General features: G+C 43.0%; 1 protein-coding gene across 1 annotated transcript in view; it reads left to right on the top strand.

The window, feature by feature from the left end:
- LOC110490014 (cadherin-6) overlaps window positions 1-23935 on the top strand; it is an 81711-nt gene that overhangs the window by 26554 nt on the left and 31222 nt on the right. The window contains exon 2 of the mRNA XM_021563091.2: window positions 17903-18315. Coding sequence (XP_021418766.1) covers window positions 18070-18315 — 246 coding nt within the window. The 5' untranslated portion in view covers window positions 17903-18069. The remainder of the gene's footprint in view (window positions 1-17902; window positions 18316-23935) is intronic.

The raw sequence follows: 23935 nt of genomic DNA, 5'->3' as shown, positions 1-23935 counted from the left end.
TGCTACAGATGCAGGCTTGATACCCGTGCCGGCCGCCACCGGGAGACCCATGAGGCGGCTTTTGGTTTTAATTTAGAATCCTCTACATGTAAATATTGGCGGAGAGTGACGTCATATTTTTCGATATACTGTAGGCCTACCGTAGGCGACATGAGCCTCACTAGTGTTGAGTATTGTGCTGCTAAAAGTGGTGTAGGTCTTATTTATTTAAAGAGCATATTGAAGTTAGAAGCAGTAGGATTTGAAGCAGTAGCCTACAACTATTTTTGCACTGTTTCGTGCTGCTCTGAGACAAGCATGGGGACTGGTCTTGATAAATAAAGTCGATTTTTATTTTCACTGAATCACCATTTGGGTATTGGTTAGACTACAATTATACAATTAGGGTGTAGAAATGTTATGCTCTTAGTGTAACCTTTCTTTCACTAGGCAAATCAGTTAAGAACATATTCTTATTTACAAGGACAGCCTACTCATTCCTCCCTGTCAGGGGAATTGAACCCCGGTCTCCCGCATGACCGCACAACACTGGTATTCTTTAGCTAAATAGCCCAGTACTGTTGCCTACTCCCTACTGTCACTTTGTACAGCGCCATTTGTTCTGTTCTGTCCTAATGAAAACCCAGAGGATTTTTTTATTTTTGTTGGAATAGAAACACCATAATATTAATCAAATTAATTAAGCAACATTTCTGTCCCATTTACTATGTTCTTACAAAAAAATGTTTTAAATTCTTTAGTACAGCCAGTATTGAAGTCTATCAAATGCTTCTCAAAGATGCATTCTGGTGGTCAAACGAGCACTAACTAGCATTAATGGTACCGGTGGTTGGCACTTAAATAACGTGTCATAGAATTCTACGGCACCATGCAAGCAGTGCCTCAGTACGCTGCAACTTTTAAAGGATGAACAACTGTAGCTGACCTGCTGTTTACAGCGTCAATAGACGCTTGAATGAAGATGTGTTTTTTTACAAAGGTCCCCCTGTTTGTAATTGTCACCACCAGGCTGGAAAGAGGAAGAGAGGGAAATGAAACAAACTGAACGTGGGAATGCAACGGCCACTTTGATTTTCAATTCACAACACACTGTTTGACCTTTGTGTTGCTGAATCAATGCGTCCGCTTCTAAATTGCACCATTCATTTTAAAAAGTAAGGATTTGTTAGCAGTCGATCTAATCTCCAGGTACATTATTAAAGCAGAACAAACAAAACAATGAATAATGGATAATAACAACACTCTTTTTAATTACATTTGCTTTGAGTGTGTTTATTTCTGTATTGATATATTTGGGGTGTTTTTCCTGTGGACTGTGTATTAGGATAATTGTTGAGAGAATACGCTTTCACACTTGACTACACATGGCAGGCACACACACTCGGCACACATACACACACTTGGCACACAAACACATGCGCACACACAAGCGCACACACACTTGGCACACACTCACAGGTCATTTGCATAGGAATAGAGGCTCCCATACAGTACCCATCACCGAAGCACAATGGGCAGGCAGGAAATGAGTAATGAGTAAGGCAGGGGAACCAGTCGAACCCCCCGCTGAGTTCTCTCCTCCTTCTCTGTTGTAAACAACAAAAATGCATTCTAAATGGCAAGCTATTCCAAACATAGTGCACTACCTTCGACCAATCCCTTTGGTCACTGGTCAAAAGTAGTGCACTACGTAGGGAATAGGAAACTCTTTTGGATGCAGGCTAAATGCCAATCCTCAGAGGTCGATTTGCGGAAATCGGAAATCGGTGATGCCATCACGTTTTATTAAAACACTGTGTGTTTACACTACTGACTTCCTGTTTCTAGCATGTGCTACGTCGCAGTAGCAGTAGAGCGGCACTTCCCAGTTTCTTCCCCGAAAAGTTACTTATCACAAAAATGTCTGTCAAGTCCGAACGGTTTGAGCAAGAGTCTATTTGGACCCCACTATTGAAAGTTAAGACTCACAAACACGGACATTTCGGCTTCAAGGGACTTTTCTGAAGGTAACACATTACCGGGATGTAAAAATGATTGGAAGTGAATTGGGCATTTCCACATCAAAGGTAAACGGTATAAATAAATACATTTTGAGCTTTCTTATATCTCTCAGATATAGGACAGACACTTCAAAACATACCGCCTTTTGTTTTCCTTTTTGACTATCTGTGCTAGCTAAGGAGACAAGAACAGGGGGCAGAGAGAGAGGACCCTCTTCCCTAACCACTATGTCACTCCACTATAGTAAACAGTAACACCACTAGCTAACACAGGGACATCCACTATATAAACAGAGAGAGTAATGAAAAGAAAGAAAGAAAGAAAGAAAGAAAGAAAGAAAGAAAGAAAGAAAGAAAGAAAGAAAGAAAGAAAGAAAGAAAGAAAGAAAGAAAGAAAGAGAGAAAGAAAGAAAGAGAAAAAATAATTCAGCTCAAAGAACAGAATGTTGAGAAAGCTGGTATAGCAGTAACCCCATTTTAACACACACAACCTGAGCTAAAGAGGCTAAAGCAACAGAAAGACTGGTGGAAAGAAAGGGTTACACCAGTAGCCTATGTCTGCGGTATCTAAACTGGGCCATACATGCGGTGAAGACAAGTGAGCAGTGGTGGCGGTGGCGGCTTTGGAGCGCCTGCTTGGGTTGAGTGATGGGGTCGTCTCTGAATGATAGCGGGGCTGGATATAACGAGAAACGGACTACGTCCCAAATGGCACACTATTCCCTATATAGTGCGCTACTTTTGACCAGGTCCCGTAGGGTCTAGTGAAAAGTAGTGCACTATATAGGGAATAGGGTGTCATTAGGGATGCACTCAGGGAAATGGCTCAGTCGCATTGACTTGGCCCAGATCTTACGATTCATCAGATTATTTGGTAAGCATTTGGGCAGCCAGGCAAGGTAATGGTGTTTGCATTGAGCTCTGGAGTGATACACGTGGATGTATTGTTGTGGGAACATCCCCTGAACATTGGCATGGATGGTTCGTACTAACACACCCCTGCCCCCTGACAAGGATGGTACAGGTTAATTTGTTTGTTTTGTGTTATTATGCGAATGGTGCATTGGTTGAAATCAACATGTAGTTATTCAGGGCATGATCGAAGAATGCATCGTCCTTATTGGTTATAAATGTCTTCATTTATAGGCTTTCTTTGGTTAATGCCCTGGGTATTACCTCTGCTAGCCTGAGAGCGGGTGGATGCAGATGGAGAAATGTTAGCAAGGAGTAATGTTGTCTCTGTCAAGTTATACAATCAACCATCATATTCGAAATGCACTTCTCCATACCCGCTCCCTTCCATTAACCTGGTTCAGTTAGAGCCGAAACTGATCGAGTGTGCTCGCATACTCCATTTAAAGGCCTAAAAAAAAGCGGCAATAGTACTGTTTGTCCATTTTGAGACACCGTAGCCAGTTTACACTTCCTCAAAAAAGTCCAGATGAATCTAAAATAACGAAATAAATCTGTCATTAATTATAACATTTTTGCCGAGGACATCTTAGTTGCACAATTTTACATATAACTAATATGCTTGGTACAGTATTTCTCAATGAAAAAATGTGCATGAAGACATTATTGAAGAATCCCTACTGTTGACCAATCACAGACAAAGGGGCAAAGGCTTTAGCTCCGAACTTCGGCTTGCCTCCATAAAATATTTTGTGTGCCCGGAACAGCTGAAAAAAAAACATCACCGAAGTAAAAAATGAACTAAAACATCGCAAAACCTCATCAAAATATAAACACAAACTCTTCTGAACTGTTTCGGCTGGGAAGCATGTGGACGCCTTTAGGAGATGTGACTAAGGTGTGATTATGGTTCAGCCTTAAGGGGACCGTAAGAGAATAAACAGGTTCTGCTAATTAACCTTAACAACCTAAGCAAAGACAAAAAAAGAGTACAAACAAGGGAAGGACCCTCAGGCTTTCTGTCGAGAGAAAGTGTGTTTTACTCTGTAAAAGGGGAATTACTGTGTATGCTACATGCTGCCACATACTTCTCAACATCCCCCAGTTTCCAGCCAAGCACTCTTTACCCAGCGGTTTGGCTCATTACTAAAAACCTTGTGACAGAGTAGTGTCCTGTCCAGGTGGTGTTCATGTACATCACACTGCAGAAACAAGTGATAGGCTCTTGCCCTATGGGCCGTTCTGGCTCGTACTACGCTACTTACTGACTTGAGGACAAGGAAATCTAAACCCTACCCAGTAGCCCATCCGTTGGGTTTCCATGCTCTCACAGGTATATGAACAAAAACTGAAAGAAAGACACACAAAAAAAGTAAAGAATTATATTTGGGTCGGCTACTCTATTCCCAATGCACCAAGTGGGATTTAGTGATACATTTAGCCAAGAAGAGGGGCTAGAGAATAATAGCATGGAGAGCGATACTGTGAGGGAGTGACTCTCTCGGTCTGTGTCCGTTGTGCGTCCCAAATGGCACCCTATTCCCTATGTAGTGCACTACTTTTGACCAGTGTCCTTGTCAGATGTAGTGCACTACATAGGAAATAGGATGCCATTTGGGATGTAACCCATGTCCTCTTAATAAAATAAATTCAGAGCGTGACAACATTGTGTCAAGGCGAAGGGAAAGAAGGGAAACTGTGAAACAACCTGTCGCTGACAGTGACACACATTAGCAGCCTTTAAGGGCCTCTTCTTTGGTTTGTACCAGGGCAATGTACCCCCCCAACTTGCCCGTGGCTGACATTCTCTTATCTCACTTTTAATTGCCCCCCCCTGAGGGCATCTTCTGGGTTGCCGTGGAAGCCTGGGTTGCCGTGGCTCAATGGGTGCGATAGGGTACTGTCTCTCTGTGTCGCTCATCTTCTCTCGTTAGGAGACTAAAGAAACAAAGAGAGAGAGAGAAAGAAAGATAGAGAGAGACACACAGAGAGAGGAGAGCTGGGGAGAGAGAGAGTGGGAGCGAGAGAGACAGAGGCATAGAGAGAGAGTGAGACAGAGAGAGAAAGAGGGAACGAGGAAGAAGAGAAAAAGCAAGAGGAGGATGAGTAGTACTGCTGTTCCTAGGTCAGTTTTGCCTGCATAGCTCCAGACTATACACGAAATGCCCCTGAAGCCATTTAGTGTAGTTACATATAAAACACTAGATAAGCTATTAGTCTGCTACATCCAATATGAAGGATAAGTTTGTGTGTCTCGCTGTATCCCTGTCTTTATCTATGAGTCCCTGTGTTCGATACGAGCAATAGATATATTTAATAGCTAATTGTTATGAGTTGAAATGTTATTTCATGCAATTCTATGAGCCTAGAATCATTGGGCCCACTCTCCAAATTGCAGACACGTTCATCTTGCTAACCCTGCACGGAACACAATGCAGAAGTATTATAGCCACGTGTAGTGACTCCAGATAATTGGTGACAGGCAATTTAAAGCTTTTTTTATGGTTGCAATTAAATGGCGCAAAAAATGGATGCAAGGAGAAAGAGGGAGTAGAGGCAGAAAATCAAGCAGTGTCAGGGTTGTTGTAAACACTTTCTCTTAACTGTGAGGATATAATTGCGTTGTCATGTTCTATTACACAGGTTCATTATGACGCTGACACTTACTGGGGCTGGGTACCAAGAAAAGAGAGGAGAGCTACTCAACACACGCACGCACACACACACACACACACACACACCGACACACACACACACACACACACACACACACACACACACACACACACACACACACACACACACACACACACAGATGTAGAGAAAACTAAGCTCTGGATGTAACTGACTTACTGCTACTGGTCCACTGTTGATGAAGAATTAAGGGGTCAGAGAGCTGTGGCAGTGTCCCAAATGGCACCCTATTCCTTACATAGTGCATTACTATTGTATCCTCCCAATTTAAAATAGCGCACTGCATACACTCTTAAAAATAAAGGTGCAAGTAGGAACCGCATTAGGTCCTTGAGAGCGATGCCTTAGGGGAACCATTTTAGGGTCTCTGAAGAAAGATAAATGTGATGGTTCTTTGAAGAACCATACAGAAATCCAAAGCCAGGACCGAAATTGAATAGCCCTGATGTAAGGTTTTAAGCCCTATTTGCATATTTTTGAGTTACCAGTACCACCCATAAGGCCTTCTTAAGAGGGCCGAGAATTACCCTAATACAGTGGCCTGAAACTCAAGGTTTACAGGCCTCATCAAGCCTGCAAGTCACATTATGCTGGTTTGCAAAGTGATGTTTAAGTTATATTCTAATCCAGCCAGAGAGGGCATATCCAATGTTTTAATTCACCCACAACCTGCTTTCAGAATGACGGCCAGGGTTGGGAACACTAAGATATGAGACTAACTTCAACATCCAAACTGGAGCAACCATTTCAGTAACAAGTGCAATATGTCCAAGTAACAGATTTGAATAGTTTGTAAAATTTAATTTATATTTTATTAGCATGAGATACATTAATCCATCAATGTAGATGCAAAAATGTTGATATTGAAACATTTTACACTAGTTAATACTGGCCATAGCTGTGTGCTATGAAAGGGATACATCTGAAGGTTTCCACATTTCAAGAACCGTTTAGAATTCATAAGAACCGTAGATGCCACATCAAGAACCCCAAATTTAACTCAAAGGTTCTTTATTGGGCAAGAGTTCTCCCATGGAACCATAAGAGCTGAGGAAAAACAATTTAAGAACCTTTATTTTTTTTCAGTGTAGGGAATAGGGTACCATTTGGGACAACATGGATTCCAGGGCATGACAAAATGTGATCAGCGGTGCGAGCACTCCTCAGGGACAGCAGGCAGGGCCTTTCCATACAGTCAGTCAGGCATTAGCTTCCAGCCTTCCACAGTGACATTATTAAGAAGTATATTGAAAGGACTGACTGTCTGCCTCCCACCACAGCAGAGCAGCGTGTGTGCTTGCTTGCGTGCATGCGTGTGTGTGCGTGTGTTGAGAAGCTGAAGACTGGAGGTATTAGAAGGCTCTGAGAAGCAACCCCGGAGACCGCATGGTATTTCCAACCACACTGCTGAGTCCTATAGCAAATCAATAGCTCCCAGTCCCCCACGCTCCCTCACCATGGTCAATTAAGGAAATTCATAAAGTCAAGCGTGTGAGGACTTGGAAAGAGAAGGAGGGAAATAGAAGAGAGGAAGTAAAGGAGAAAAAAAATACTTTTAGCTAAAAATGTATTTGAAACAGAGCTATCCAAGTGAGAGTTACTAAGAGAGAGAATGTGAGTAGGCTGTGGGTTCGGGTACTCTATGGTTCCGTCCCAAATGGCACCCTGTTTCCTACATAGTGCACTACTTTTGAAAAGAGCCCGATTAGTTGACTATGGGAGCTCGTCAAAGGGAATGCACTATATTTGAGACAGGCCGTCACTCTCACCTGCTTCGTCGGCCCAGAGAGAGCCTGTGGTGACCTATGGGTTCTTATTCCCCCTGCTGAGGCATGCAAAGGACACATTCAAAGTGACTAGCATCGCAAGCGTCTGGAAATCCCCCATGATAATGCATATCAGCTGAAGCGCATGCAGCAGGCATAGAGGAGAGGAGCTTTGGCATGGGGTATAATAAACTGCTTGGCATGGGGGAAAAGAGAAAGGAGGACCTAACCCCTCAGCTTTTCCCATTTGCGTTTTGCCTCATAAGGGGAAAGCAGGGTTGAAAGCAGGTATGGAGGGAGGGCAGGGAGAGAGGCCTTGGCTTGGATGGCTAAAAGGATAGAGAGAAGACAGGTAGGGTAATGGATGGGCTAGACACACAAACTCTCACCCACACACACAGCTCCTCTCTTAACTGTCCTGCTGACGCTGCTCTGACAGGAGCACTCCCTCCATCTCTCTCTTTCTCTCCATCCTCTCAAACTCTCCCTACTAGTCCCTGACCAACCCTCTCCCCCTTTCAACAATTGTCTCTACCTCTTTCTCCCTCTCTCTCTTTCTCCATCTCACTCCCTCCATCTCTCTCTGCCCTCCCTCTCTCTCTACCTGAGCCTCTCCCGCCATCTCTCCCCCTCTCAATGTGTCTCGACCAGTCTGTCTCTCCCTCTCTTTCTCTTGCTCAATCTCTCCCCACTTTCTGCATGCAGTTCAAAGCTCTTAATTCAGCAGAATGGCCAGAGATGTTTTCCTTTATGTCCTGTGAGAAAAGCAGAGCTGCCATACAGCATTCTGCATCGCTCTATCTGAGCGTAGCATGTGTGTGTGTGTGTGTCCCTAATGCACCCTATTCCCTATATAGTGCACTACTTTTGACCAGTAAAAGTATGGGTCCTGGTCAAAAGTTGTGAACTAGGATGTCATTTGGGACGTAGTCTGTGTGTGATAGTGACGGTGGTGCTGCTAGTTCCCAATGCGCCCACTGATAACCCAGCGCCCAGACCCCAGCGGTACCACATCATTGGCCTGGATAGCACCCAGACAGGAATAATGAGCATAGCATAAGAAGTCATGCCCTTTTTCATCTCTCCATCTTGTTCCATTTTCTCCCCCCATGTTTGTCTAACCATGCCTTCATAGAGAGAGAGAGAGAGAGAGAGAGAGAGAGAGAGAGAGAGAGAGAGAGAGCAGAGTGAGAGAAAGAGAGAACATGGTGGAGAGTGTGTGTGGCACTGTATGCTCTGTGCTTTCATTGTGTGGTTTGCAAACAACCATTTTGCTTAGTATCTTTACAATGATCTGAAGGTAATAAACTCAGATTGACATTGCTCAGGGTCTCCATTGACAGCCTGCTTGCTCTGATAACATAGTGTGACCAAACAGATTGTTTCAAGAGATACAAGCTGAGCATGTAGACCTGTTAGTCTATTAAACGTTTATTCAGTTTAGTATACATACAGTACCAGTCAAAAGTTTAAACACACCTACTCATTCAAGGGTTTTCTTTATTCTTACTATTTTCTACAATGTATAAAAATAGTGAAGACATCAAAACTATGAAATAACACATATGGAATCAAATGATAGTTCCACTAAGCGCAAACCCGATGTACATGTAGCCCTTTGTAGCTGTGTCAATGTGTGGATGGAGAAGTAGACTCATTATATCGAGTCATATTCCTTTAAAGGGGCAATCTGAAATCGAATTTCTGAGAGAGAGAGAGAGAGAGAGAGAGGTAACAGCATTCCCTCCCCAATATGACCCCCGAGACGAAACTACAACAAAACAACAATAAGTGTGTCACAATTCCTGCAGCTCTGTTGCATGCTGGGTCTGTGCATTGTCAATGGTAGGCTTCTAGCGGACTCCTATTGTAGCTACACCTACAGCTCATCCCTTAGCAGTAGTACTGTAGATTACTTTATCACTGACCTCAACCCAGAGTCTGTCAGAGCGTTCACAGTCAGCCCATTGACACCCCTATCAGATCACAGCAAAATTACAGTCTACTTGAACAGAGCAATACTCTGTCATAAGTCATCAAAGCCAATGGGACTGCATAATTTTAAGAAATGCTATAAATGGAAGGAAAGTAATGTAGAAAACAATTGGGGAACAACAAATTCAATCCCTTTTAGACAACTTCATGGATAAAACTTTCACATAATTATTGAAGGTGTAAACTTGGCAGTAAAAAGCCTAAACAGTATATTTGAGCTTTCAGCTTCCCTATCAAATCTAAAAAATGTAAAGCAGACGAGCTAAGAAAATTAACAACAATGACAAATGATTTGATGAAAAATGCAAAAAACAAAACAATTTATTGAGAAACCTAAAAAACATTGAGATCCAGAAAACCTGAGCCTATGCCTTCACTATAGTGAATCACAAAAACAATACAGAAATACACTAAGGAAAAAGAAGGAACAGCATGTCAGAAATCAGCTCAGTGTAACTGAAGAATCCATAGTCTAACCACTTCTGGGAAAATTGGAACACTAAACAAACAACAACAGACTTATCTATCCAAAACGGATAAACCACTTCTCCAGTCTTTTTGACTCTGTAACAAAGAACAAACAGCAAACATATACATGATCAATTACAAATCTTAGAATCAGCTATTAACGACTACAAGAACCCACTGGATTCTCTAATTACACTGAATTAACTACAGGACAAAATACAAACCCTAATAAATGATAACATCTTGTGTGTTACAAGATGATGATGACAGAGAAGGCTGCCTCACTTCTAGTCCTTAGGAAACGTTGCAGTATTTTGTTTTTTATTTATTATTTCTAACATTGTTAGCCCAGAAAATCTTAAGTGTTATTACATAAATCTGGGAAGAACTATTAGATAGAGTCGCAATTCAACGGCTCAGACATGAGACATGAGACCAGGGTCTACAGATAATCACGGACTACAAAAGGAAAAACAGCCTCGTCACGGACACCGACGTCTTGCTTCCAGGCAAACTAAACACATTCTTTGCCCGCTTTGAGGATAATACAGTGCCACCGACGCGGACCGCTACCAAGGACTTTGGGCTCTCCTTCTCCGTGGTTGCCATGAGTAAGAGATTTAACCGTGTTAACCCTCGCAAGGCTCCTGGCCCAGACAGCATCTCTATACACGTCCTCAGAGCATGGGCAGACCAGCTGGCTGGTGTGTTTACGGACATATTTAATCTCTCCCTATCCCAGTCTGCTGTCCCCACATGCTTCAAGATGGCCACCATTCTTTCTGTACCCAAGAAGGCAAAGGTAACTGAACTAAATGACTATCGCCCTGTAGCACCCACTTCTGTCATCATGAAGTGTTTTGAGACTCCAGTCAAGGATCATAATCACCTCCAACTTACCTGTCACCCCAGACCCACTTCAATTTGCTTACCGCCACAATAGGTCCACAGACGAATCGCCACCTCACTGCACACAGCACTATCCCATCTGGACAAGAGGAATACCTACAGTGCCTTGCGAAAGTATTCGGCCCCCTTGAACTTTGCGACCTTTTGCCACATTTCAGGCTTCAAACATAAAGATATAAAACTGTATCTTTTTGTGTAGAATCAACAACAAGTGGGACACAATCATGAAGTGGAACAACATTTATTGGATATTTCAAACTTTTTTAACAAATCAAAAACTGAAAAATTGGGCGTGCAAAATTATTCAGCCCCCTTAAGTTAATACTTTGTAGCGCCACCTTTTGCTGCGATTACAGCTGTAAGTCGCTTGGGGTATGTCTCTATCAGTTTTGCACATCGAGAGACTGACATTTTTTCCCATTCCTCCTTGCAAAACAGCTCGAGCTCAGTGAGGTTGGATGGAGAGCATTTGTGAACAGCAGTTTTCAGTTCTTTCCACATATTCTCGATTGGATTCAGGTCTGGACTTTGACTTGGCCATTCTAACACCGGGATATGTTTATTTTTGAACCATTCCATTGTAGATTTTGCTTTATGTTTTGAATCATTGTCTTGTTGGAAGACAAATCTCCGTCCCAGTCTCAGGTCTTTTGCAGACTCCATCAGGTTTTCTTCCAGAATGGTCCTCTATTTGGCTCCATCCATCTTCCCATCAATTTTAACCATCTTCCTTGTCCCTGCTGAAGAAAAGCAGACCCAAACCATGATGCTGCCACCACCATGTTTGACAGTGGAGATGGTGTGTTCAGGGTGATGAGCTGTGTTGCTTTTACGCCAAACATAACGTTTTGCATTGTTGCCAAAAAGTTCAATTTTGGTTTCATCTGACCAGAGCACCTTCTTCCACATGTTTGGTGTGTCTCCCAGGTGGCTTGTGGCAAACTTTAAACAACACTTTTCATGAATATCTTTAAGAAATGGCTTTCTTCTTGCCACTCTTCCATAAAGGCCAGATTTGTGCAATATACGACTGATTGTTGTCCTATGGACAGAGTCTCCCACCTCAGCTGTAGATCTCTGCAGTTCATCCAGAGTGATCATGGGCCTCTTGGCTGCATCTCTGATCAGTCTTCTCCTTGTATGAGCTGAAAGTTTAGAGGGACGGCCAGGTCTTGGTAGATTTGCAGTGGTCTGATACTCCTTCCATTTCAATATTATCGCTTGCACAGTGCTCCTTGGGATGTTTAAAGCTTGAGAAATCTTTTTGTATCCAAATCCGGCTTTAAACTTCTTCACAACAGTATCTCGGACCTGCCTGGTGTGTTTCTTGTTCTTCATGATGCTCTCTGCGCTTTTAACGGACCTCTGAGACTATCACAGTGCAGGTGCATTTATACGGAGACTTGATTACACACAGGTGGATTGTATTTATCATTATTAGTCATTTAGGTCAAAATTGGATCATTCAGAGATCCTCACTGAACTTCTGGAGAGAGTTTGCTGCACTGAAAGTAAAGGGGCTGAATAATTTTGCACGCCCAATTTTTCAGTTTTTGATTTGTTAAAAAAGTTTGAAATATCCAATAAATGTTGTTCCACTTCATGATTGTGTCCCACTTGTTGTTGATTCTTCACAAAAAAATACAGTTTTATATCTTTATGTTTGAAGCCTGAAATGTGGCAAAAGGTTGCAAAGTTCAAGGGGGCCGAATACTTTTGCAAGGCACTGTATGTAAGAAGGCTGTTCATTGTCTATAGCTCAGCATTCAACACCATAGTACCCTCCAAGCTCATCATGAAGCTTGAGGCCCTGGGACTCAACTCCGCCCTGTGCAATTGGGTCCTGGACTTCCTGACGGGCAGCCCCTAGACGGTGAAGGTAGGAAACAACATCTCTACTTTGCTGATCCTCAACACTGGGGCCCCACAAGGGTGCATACCAAGCCCCCTCCTGTACTCCCTGTTCACCCATGACTGGGTGGCCATGCACGCCTCCAACTCAATCATCAAGTTTGCAGATGACCCAACAGTAGTAGGCTTGATTACCAACAACTACGAGAGAGCCTACAGAGAGGAGGTGAGGGCACTCGAAGTGTGGTGTCAGGAAAACAACCTCTCACTCAACGTCAACAAAACAATGGAGATGATCGTGGACTTCAGGAAACAGCAGAGGGAGCACCCCCCCCCCCCCATCCATATTGACGGGACAGCAGTGAAGGTGGAAAGCTTTAAATTCCTAGGCGTACACATCACGGACAAACTGAAATGGTCCACCCACACAGACGGTCTGATGAAGGCACAACAACACCTCTTCAACCTCAAGAGGCTGAAGAAATTTGGCTTGTCACCTAAAACCCTCAGAAACTTTTACAGATGCACAATTGAGAGCATCCTGTCAGGCTGTATCACCGCCTGGTACGGCAACTCCACCGCCCACAACTGCAAGTATCTCGAGAGGGTGGTGCGGTCTGCACAATGCATCACCGGGGGCAAACTACCTGCCCTCCAGGACACCTACAGCCCGTTCATCATCCAGAAAGCGAGGTCAGTACAATGTACCAAAGCTGGGACCGAGAGACTGAAAAACAGCTTCTATCTCAAGGCTGTCAGACTGTTAAACAGCCATCACTAACACAGAGAGGCTGCTGCCTATATCCAGACTTGAAATCATTGGCCACTTTAATAAATGGATCACTAGTCGCTTTAATAATGCCACTTTATTAGAGTTGACATATCTTTCATTACTCATGTATATATATACTGTTTTTTATACCATCTATTGCATCTTGCCTATGGTACTCTGTCATTGCTCATCCACATATTTATATGTATATATTCATCTTCCATTCCTTTACTTACATCTGTGTGTATTAGGTAGTTGTTGTGGAATTGTTAGATTACATGTTAGATATTGCTACACTGTCGAAGGACAAGCATTTCGCTACACACGCAATAACATCTGCTAACCATGTGTATGTGACCAATAACATTTGATTTGATTTGAAAATATACATATCACACATTCCAATTGACTATACTTAAACTCTTTAACGTCATCCTCAGATCTGGCATCTTCCCCAATATTTGGAACTAAGGACTGATCACCCAAATCCACAAACTGCCTCAATTTTGACCCCAATAACAACAGTGGGATATGCGTCAACAGTAACTCTGGGAAAATCATCTGCATTATCATTAACAGCAGACTAAAATACTGTACGAAAGACCACGTATTCACCCTGCACACCTTAATTGACAAAAAAAGTTGTTGTCACATGCTTTGTTGATTTCAAAAAAGCTTATGATTATATTTGGCATGAGGGGCTATTATACAAATTGATGGAAAGTGGTGTTGGAGGAAAAACATATGACGTTATAAAATCCATGTACACAAACAACAAGTGTGCAGTTAAAATGAGCAAAAAACACAAGTCTTTACACAGGATCATGAGGTGAGACAAGGATGCAGCTTGAGCCATACCCTCTTCAACATATATATCAATTAATTGGTCAGGGCACTAGAACGGTCTGCAGCACCCGGCCTCACCCTGCTAGAATTTGAAGTCAAATGTCTAGTGTTTGCTGATTTATCTGGTCCTTCTGTCCCCAACCAATGATGGCCTACAGCAGCACCTAGATCTTCTGTTCAGATTCTGTCAGACCTGGGTCCTGAAAGGGAATTTCAGTAAGTCAAAAATAATTAGGTTCCAAAAAAGGTCCAGTTGCCAGGACCACAAATGACCATTCTTGTCCTGCTTTAAATGACGTGGAGCTTATAAAGCCTTCATAAACACTACATAAATGTGTTGCAAATCATCTATAACCATATGTCATACTCTGTAAAGGGTTCATAAATGTAGTATAACTGTGTGACATAACTACCAATGTCAAACGTGACGTAACCCACTAGGTCGAATATGACAAAACCTGTGCTTTATAAAGGGTGGTGTGCCGGGACCACCCATACGTTAAAGAAAACATGCAACCATGCCTGTAAGTTGCTTTGTATTAAAGTGTCTGTATATATTACTCTAAAATATTTATAGGATGGCCAAACCTCTTTCCCTCTTGGGTGCATTGCCAATATTGGACCTGACCTCAACTTTCCCCCGCTCTGAAGTACAGTCATTTACAATAAAATTGGTAGGACCTTTTTGAAATCTGTTTTTTATTTTTGACCTAATTCTGTTTGTTTTTTTCCAAATTCAAGTTCTCTCTGTTTTGTTTTTCAGGGGTTCCGATCCCCCCCCGAATTCTGGTTTCCATCCAGTTTTTTCACACTTTTTTAATAGAGAAACAGCAACATTTGATTTTCTGTGTTCACAAAAATGCTTAAACCACATCAGGGAGTGACTTTTCAGTTCTGGGGAAAACCTTAGAAGCGTATTGTAGTTGCCCTTTAATTCAGTGTACATGTCCTGCACAGTTTTTTTGGATAGTGGTGTTTCTGTATCACAGTAAGCACACATGAGTTCGCACATGAGTTCGCACATGAGTTCGCACATGAGTTCACTTTATTTATTGTCATTTAAATTCATTTGTAGTAGTGTAGTGTTGACTTAGATAACTTAGCTTCTTCAGTCGTTATTTCAAATCATTTCACAGCATTTGCTAGCTAGCTAATAACATTTGGCTAGCTAGCAGGGTCAGCTAAATAAAAATTCCCCTAGATACAGCCACGTCTCATAGTCATGTCATGAGATTTGTAAATGAAAGAGGAATATAATAATATGAGTCAAATGGAGTTTCCCATTTCACTATTTAGAGTATTTCTGGCGCAGCACTGCAATGCCCTTATCCAGATGGTTGGACAAAGGCATTTATTAACAGACCTGCTAACTTTCTTTGTTTTTTCATTTAAGGTTAGAACCAACATGCAGTACCTACAGCAGGCAGAGAGGCAAAAACCGTTAGTACGCCAGCTCAGGGACAAGCTACACTATTCACAGCCCTGTGTAATGTTCATTGTAATTGCATTGCTGGACTTTCTGAAACATAATGCTTTCACAATGCAAATACATTTACACAAACAGATCCCACAGAGCCCGAGGACAGCAACACAATTAGACCCAACCAAATCATGCCACAAAAAAGGGGCAAGCAGTGAAGAACTAACACGATTGTAAATACAAACCATATGTATTTATTTATTTATTTAAGTATTTGCACATAGTTACAACACTGTATATAGACATAATATGACATTTGAAATGTCTTTATTCATTTCGTAATGTTTACTTCTATTGTTTGTTTAATTTTTGCTTTGGTAATGTAAAGATATACACTGCTCAAAAAAATTAAGGGAACACTTAAACAACACAATGTAACTCCAAGTCAATCACACTTCTGTGAAATCAAACTGTCCACTTAGGAAGCAACACTGATTGACAATACATTTCACATGCTGTTGTGCAAATGGAATAGACAACAGGTGGAAATTATAGGCAATTAGCAAGACACCCCCAATAAAGGAGTGGTTCTGCAGGTGGTGACCACAGACCACTTCTCAGTTCCTATGCTTCATGGCTGATGTTTTGGTCATTTTTGAATGCTGGCGGTGCTTTCACTCTAGTGGTAGCATGAGACGGAGTCTACAACCCACACAAGTGGCTCAGGTAGTGCAGCTCATCCAGGATGGGACATCAATGCGAGCTGTGGCAAGAAGGTTTGCTGTGTCTGTCAGCATAGTGTCCAGAGCATGGAGGCGCTACCAGGAGACAGGACAGTACATCAGGAGATGTGGAGGAGGCCGTAGGAGGGCAACAACCCAGCAGCAGGACCGATACCTCGGCCTTTGTGCAAGGAGGAGCAGGAAGAACACTGCCAGAGCCCTGCAAAACGACCTCCAGCAGGCCACAAATGTGCATGTGTCTGCGCAAACGGTCAGAAACAGACTCCATGAGGATGGTATGAGGGCCCGACATCCACAGGTGGGGGTTGTGCTTACAGCCCAACACCGTGCAGGACGTTTGGCATTTGCCAGAGAACACCAAGATTGGCAAATTCGCCACTGGTGCCCTGTGCTCTTCACAGATGAAAGCAGGTTCACACTGAGCACGTGACAGACGTGACAGAGTCTGGAGACGCCGTGGAGAACGTTCTGCTGCCTGCAACATCCTCCAGCATGACCGGTTTGGCGGTGGGTCAGTCATGGTGTGGGGTGGCATTTCTTTGGGGGGCCGCACAGCCCTCCATGTGCTCGCCAGAGGTAGCCTGACTGCCATTAGGTACCGAGATGAGATCCTCAGACCCCTTGTGAGACCATATGCTAGTGCGGTTGGCCCTGGGTTCCTCCCAATGAAAGACAATGCTAGACCTCATGTGGCTGGAGTGTGTCAGCAGTTCCTGCAAGAGGAAGGCATTGATGCTATGGACTGTCCCGCCCGTTCCCCAGACCTGAATCCAATTGAGCACATCTGGGACATCATGTCTCGCTCCATCCACCAACGCCACGTTGCACCACAGACTGTCCAGGAGCTGGCGGATGCTTTAGTCCAGGTCTGGGAGGAGATCCCTCAGGAGACCATCTGCCACCTCATCAGGAGCATGCCCAGGCGTTGTAGGGAGGTCATACAGGCACGTGGAGGCCACACACACTACTGAGCCTCATATTGACTTGTTTTAAGAGTATTACATCAAAGTTGGATCAGCCTGTAGTGTGGTTTCCACTTTAATTTTGAGTGTGACTCCAAATCCAGACCTCCTTGAGTTGATAAATTTGATTTCCATGGATAATTTTTGTGTGATTTTGTTGTCAGCACATTCAACTATGTAAAGAAAAAAGTATTTAATAAGAATATTTAATTCATTCAGATCTAGTATGTGTTATTTTAGTGTTCCCTTTATTTTTTTGAGCAGTGTATGTTTCCCATGCCAAAAAAGCCCCTTGAATTGAATCGAATGGAGCGAGAGAGAGAGAGAGAGAGAGACACACAGACAGACAGACAGACAGACAGAGTGTGAGGGAGAGAGAAATGAAGAGAGGGGGGGAGAAAAGAGGAAAGCATATGTTGCTGAGAAGAAGGGAGACCGGACAGGAGGAGAAGAAAGTTATGGCTTAGCTCCTACAGACAGGGATTGTTGCACCAAAAATCGTAGTAGTTAACTGTTCCAAGTATTCCCAGTACTAACATCCTGACTGTTTGTTCTATGTTCCAGATACTGGCTGGACCTGGGCCCCAATGACAGACTGACAGCCCGTGCTGCTACTGCGGACCTACACCCAGACCTGGAGGAGTGACCCAATGACGAAACTTCTGACTAAAGTCCACTGACCACTTCACACTAACACCCAGAGGGAGTAGAACATCTAGCTGAGTGAAGCCATGTTGAGAGGAAGAACTGTACTTCTCCTGCTGGTCCTCTGGGCATACCTGTGTTCCCATGGGGACGGACTGCGAGCCCTGAGGAGGACTACAGGGGGGAGGCGGGGTGGCGCAGGGGTGGGGTTGACGCTGATGGGACAGGACGCTAATGGAGTGCCTCTGAGACGCTCCAAACGAGGATGGATGTGGAACCAGTTCTTCCTACTGGAGGAGTACACAGGGATGGATCACCAGTATGTTGGCAAGGTACGGCGTGATGTTAAATGTCTCCGTTGTTTTCTATTTTTGATTTTTTTTGTCATTATTGTTCTCTTCTCATTGTCTGAGTTCGACAGGATGAAAGGTGAGGACTTATATTATTATTCTGATATTGAATAAGACATTTCAGTCATAGCCAGCATTCCAGCCATAACACTTATTTTGAAATAGGATACACACCACATATTTTCATTCTCAGATGGCCTAAAATGTACTTTGATTGAGATACAATACTTTCACTGGTAAAGCAAACTCCTCCATGTACTTCTCCCTAGATCTGTACCTAGAGGAAACTTCACCCCTGAGCACTGCCTCCTAGGCTGACTCGGATGTTGTGTTGTCTGATGTGTTCAGTGCTAACTGTCAGCTATGTGGTAGCTCGGCCGATGTCCACTCCACTCATATCAAAACATCCTAAGGAGGTAGTGGACTAGTTCCCTACTGCCAAACACACAGGCTTCTTACGGCCATTATTTGTCCAGCAAAATCAAAACACAATGTCGACCTAGATAACATAACGGAGAGTAGGCCTACAGCAAAGTATATCCAATAAGAAATGCTTTACATAGCTAGATGAGAGAGTTGAGGAAGTCGATATCACTCTGTTTGTTTGCAACGTCGTACAACATACTGTAATTGAGAGATTGTGAATGTCAAGCATCCCAGCCAAGGTCAGGACAAGTGATGAGCAGTAAAGAGTTTCTTGTGAGGACTGGGATTTGTCCCAAATGGCAGCCTATTCTCTATATATTACATTACTGGTCGAAAGTAGTGCACTTTACAAGAATAGGGTGCCATTTGGGATGAAACACTGGATGAATAGGGTCTGGTTGCTTTGCATTCCTGTGGTGCAGTCGGTCTCTCCGTCCATCCAGAGGATAGAGCCATCCAAACCCAAATAAGATTCCACAACATAACATCGTCCCCAAGCGAGGCTTGACTTTCAGCTTTGCTTCTAAAACGATTACAGAGTTTGTGAAGGAACGAAGCGGAGGAGGAGAAGAACAAATATGAGAACAAAAAAAGACAGAGAGAAGAATAAAAAAAAGTAAAGAAAATACAAGACGGTTGAGATCAAAAGTCAACCACTGGAGTATAATCAAACCACTTTATCTCCTTTGAGCATTGATTGATGTTTCTGGCTCGTCCTTTAGCGTGTAAATGGCTAATAGACTGTGAGGGTATATGGATTATCAGAACATGGTTAGCACACAGGCAAGTGCACACACACACACACACACACACACACACACACACACACACACACACACATTAAATACGCTACGGCAGGGCCGCGGCCTTAAGAGCCTTTCTACTGAAGATAGACACCATTAAGGTATCAAGCCATTGAGGAGTGTTTCACTTAACCAAGCCTCTCTGGGCGATGTGTGTTATTTCGCAAGTACACACAGATGCCGGGACATTCTCCTCTATACTCTTAGAAATAAGGGTACAGTTAGGGTACAAAATGTACCCTGGGGTACAACAAATATTAAATACACATAATGTACCTTCAGAGGTACATATAATGATCTCACATGGTGCTGTTTGGTACCTTTTTAGGGTATATGTGCAGACAATTTAGTATAATGGTACATTTTTGTACCCAATATTTTTCAAAGGTATGTGGATACCTGCTCTTCAAACATCTCATTCCAAAATCATGGGCATTAATATGGAGTTGTTCCCCCACTTTGCTGCTATAGTAGCCTCCACTACTGCGGGGACTTGCTTCCATTCAGCCACAACAGCATCGTGAGGTCGGGCACTGATGTTAGGCGAGTAGGCCTGGCTCGCAGTCGGCGTTACAAATCATCCCAAAGGTGTTTGATGGGGTTGAGATCAGGGCTCTGTGCAGCCCAGTCAAGTTCTTCCACAACGATCTCGACAAACCAGTTCTGAATGGACCTTGCCATGGAAACCCATTTCATGAAGCTCCCGACAAAGATGGAGCACCTTGCCATAAGGCAAAAGTGATAACTAAGTGGCTCGGGGAACAAAACATCGATATTTTGGGTCCATTGCCAGGAAACTCCCCAGACCTTAATCCCATTTAGAATTTGTGGTCAATCCTCAAGAGTCGGGTGGACAAACAAAAACCCACATATTCTGACAAACTCCAAGCATTGATTATGCAAGAATGGGCTGCCATCAGTCAGGATGTGGCCCAAGTTAATTGACAGAATGCCAGGGCGAATTGCAGAGGTCTTGAAAAAGAAGGATCAACACTGCAAATATTGACTCTACATTGTAGAATAATAGTGAAGACATCAAAACTATGAAATAACACATATGGAATCATGTAGTAACCAAAAAGTGTTAAACAACTCAAAATATGTTTGAGATTTGAGATTCTTCAAAGTAGCCATCCTTAGCCTTGATGACAGCTTTGCTTTGGAATGCTTTGGAATGCTTTCCAAAAGTCTTGAAGTAGTTCCCACATATACTGAGCACTTGTTGGCTTCTTTTCCTTCACTCTGCGGTCCAACTCATCCCAAAACATCTCAATTGGGTTGAGGTCGGGTGATTGTGGAGGCCAGGTCATCTGATGGAGTGCTGCATCAGATGACCTGGCCTCCACAATCAAATAGCCCTTACACAGCCTGGAAGTATGTTTTGGGTCATTGTCCTGTTGAAAAACAAATGCCAGTCCCACTAAGTTCAAGCCAGATGGGATGGTGTATTGTTGCAGAATACAGTGGTAGCCATGCTGGTTAAGCGTGTCTTGAATTCTAAAGAAATCACTGACATTGTTACCAGCATACACCCCCACACCTTCACACCTCCTCCTCCATGGTTCACAGTGGGAACCATACATGCAGAGATCATCCGTTCACCTACTCTGCATCTCACAAAGACACGACGGTTGGAACCGAAAATCTCAAATCATCAGACCAAAAGAAAGATTTCCACCGATTGAATGTCCATTGCTCGCGTTTCTTTGCCCAAGTAAGTCTCTTTTTCTTATTAGTGTCATTTAGTAGTGATTTCTTTGCAGCAATTCGACCATGAAGGCCTGCTTCATGCAGTCACCTCTGAACAGTTGATGTTGAGATGTGTTTGTTAGTTGAACTCTGTGAAGCATTTATTTGGGCTGCAATTTGTGAGGTTCTGTTAACTCTAATGAACTTATCCTCTGCAGCAGAGGTAACTCTGGTTCTTCCTTTCTTGTGGCGGTCCTCATGAGAGCCAGTTTCATCATAGCGCTTGATGGTTTTTGCGACTGCACTTGAAGAAACTTTCAATGTTCCACATTGACTGACCTTCATACCTTAAAGTAATGATGGACTGTCATTTCTCTTTGCTTCTTTGAGCTGTTTTGCCGTAATATGGACTTGGTCTTTTGCCAGATAGGGCTATCTTCTGTGTACCACCCCTACCTTGTCACAACACAACTGATTGGCTCAAACACATTAAGAATTAAAGAAATTCCCCAAATTAACTTTTAACAAGGCACACCTATTAATTGAAATGCATTCCAAGTGACTACCTCATGAAGCTGGTTGAGAGAATGGCAAGAGTGTGCAAAGCTGTCATCAAGGCAAAGGGTGGCTACACTGAAGGATCTCTAATGTAAAATATATTTTGATTTGTTTAACACTTTTTTGGTTATTACATGATTCCATATGTGCTATGTCATAGTTCTCATGTCTTCACAATTATTCTACATTGTAGAAAATAGTAAAAATAAAGACAAATCCTTGAATGAGTAAGTGTGTCCAAACTGTATCTATATATACAGTACCAGGTTTTCCAGAACTGTGGGCGCGCTCCACCTCAACCTTCCTATGATCCATCTGTAGCTTTTGGTGACAATAATTCTCACGTTCTCCTCAGACACTTTACAGGTCTCATGTGGAGACTCTGTTATGCTATCCACAGCATTGTCCTTCTCGATAGTCTGTAAAAATGAGTCACATACAGTACTGATGTCAACAAGCTTCATTTGTTGTCATCTCACTGCAGTCTATTTCAGGACATCCACCTATCCCTGGGAGAACGGCAAACTGTTATTACGGTCTTGGACCTCTGGTCAGATCGTCCATTATTTTGTTGAGTCTAAGAGATTTCTCCAAATACTGTTTGACGTTTTTTTCCTTTTGCTTTTTCAATTGCGTGTAGACGTATTTTTGTTAATTTTATAGATCATGCACCTGTGATAGCAAAACACTGTACTCTCCATTACTCCAACCTTCTTTAACTTTGGGCAGCATAATGGTAGCAATGTAGGCTAATGCTGGTACTCCACACAATTCCAGCCACCACAGCTTGCAGGAATAAAGGAAACAGCAACAGTCACAAGCTCAGGACTATCTGCAGTCCCAGCCACGAGGGCTAACCGCATTACCGGCTGTGTTCAAACTGTCAAGGAATTCTGGGTAGCATCGCCAAGCAGCAGCTCTTCAGACTTTAGCGGTTGGCAGTATGCCGGGACAGATAGTAGAGGTCCCAGCAACTGAGGCTAACAGCGTCGCGGGATCCAAATTAAACAGGTAGACTGGTAAACAAACACTTTCTCAGAAACTTTCAAAACAACAAACCTGAGCTCTCTCTCGTTCCTCATTGAGCATGCGTTGCACTCTGATGACATATTAGTCTGTGAGGAGGTTTGTGCCAAGTGAATGTCAGCAGGCGTAGTACATCAAGGCCACTCCATCTCTAGTTGAGTGATGTTATGATAGGGTAGGAACCAATGTGTTGGTCAGTGTTTCCCAGGGGACCCTAATCACATTTTAATAGATGTTGCATTTAGACAAATATTTTAGAATAGGCTATCTGATGCAGAACATGCTGTTGCACAAACAACTTGATGATCTACAACACCTCTGGTAGCAACCTGTATTAGAGTTATCGTTTGCTTCTCTGTAGCTAGTGAATTTAGCTAAATTACATTTAGCTAGCTAGTTAGTGATTAGCATTAGCATTATTTTAGGCACGTCAGTTTCCTTTGACTAACTAACTCACATTTTGCAGAGAGTAACATACACAAACTAATAGTATAATAGAGATATATGTGGATTCATATTTAGACGCAACGTGGAAAGCAGCATCGTTCGTGTCTTGGAGGAATATGTTTAGTGCATGAATTGACAGCATTCTGAGAGAATAAACAGCATGGAGGAACTGTGTGCTACCTGCTTTATTGAAGGGGCAGGATTTAGTGTGTGTGGCCCGGAAACTGTAAGCAAGTAGCATCGGGAGGCAGTCTGTTTTGTTTGAGCAGTGTAGAGAAGGGTGTTGAGGTGAAATATTGTTCCGCATTTAATCTTTTATTGGATTTTCTTTTAGTCACACTGGTGCTCCCAAAATAAAACTCCAGGTCGCACAGTAAAATATTTTGTTGCCGATGCGACCAAATTGGTCACACTTTAGACCACTGAGTGCACTACTTTTTACCATAGCCCTAATGGTCTTTGTGAAAAGTACTGCATTAAATAGGGAATAGGGCGCCATTTGGGATGCAACCATTGGCTGTTGTCTTGGTGTGTGTATGGGCCGGTTGGTTGTTTTTCCTGGAGGAAGAGAAGAGAATCACCGTACACGGAGTCTCATTAGCAGTCGAGCAACATATCGGCCTAAAGAGAGCCTGGGCTGTCACTGGGGAAGA

This window comes from Oncorhynchus mykiss, chromosome 15, assembly GCF_013265735.2.
Source record: "Oncorhynchus mykiss isolate Arlee chromosome 15, USDA_OmykA_1.1, whole genome shotgun sequence".
Classification (NCBI taxonomy): Eukaryota; Metazoa; Chordata; class Actinopteri; order Salmoniformes; family Salmonidae; genus Oncorhynchus; species Oncorhynchus mykiss.
Note: the sequence above shows the minus strand (reverse complement) of the source record. Positions and strands in the feature narration are given on the sequence as shown.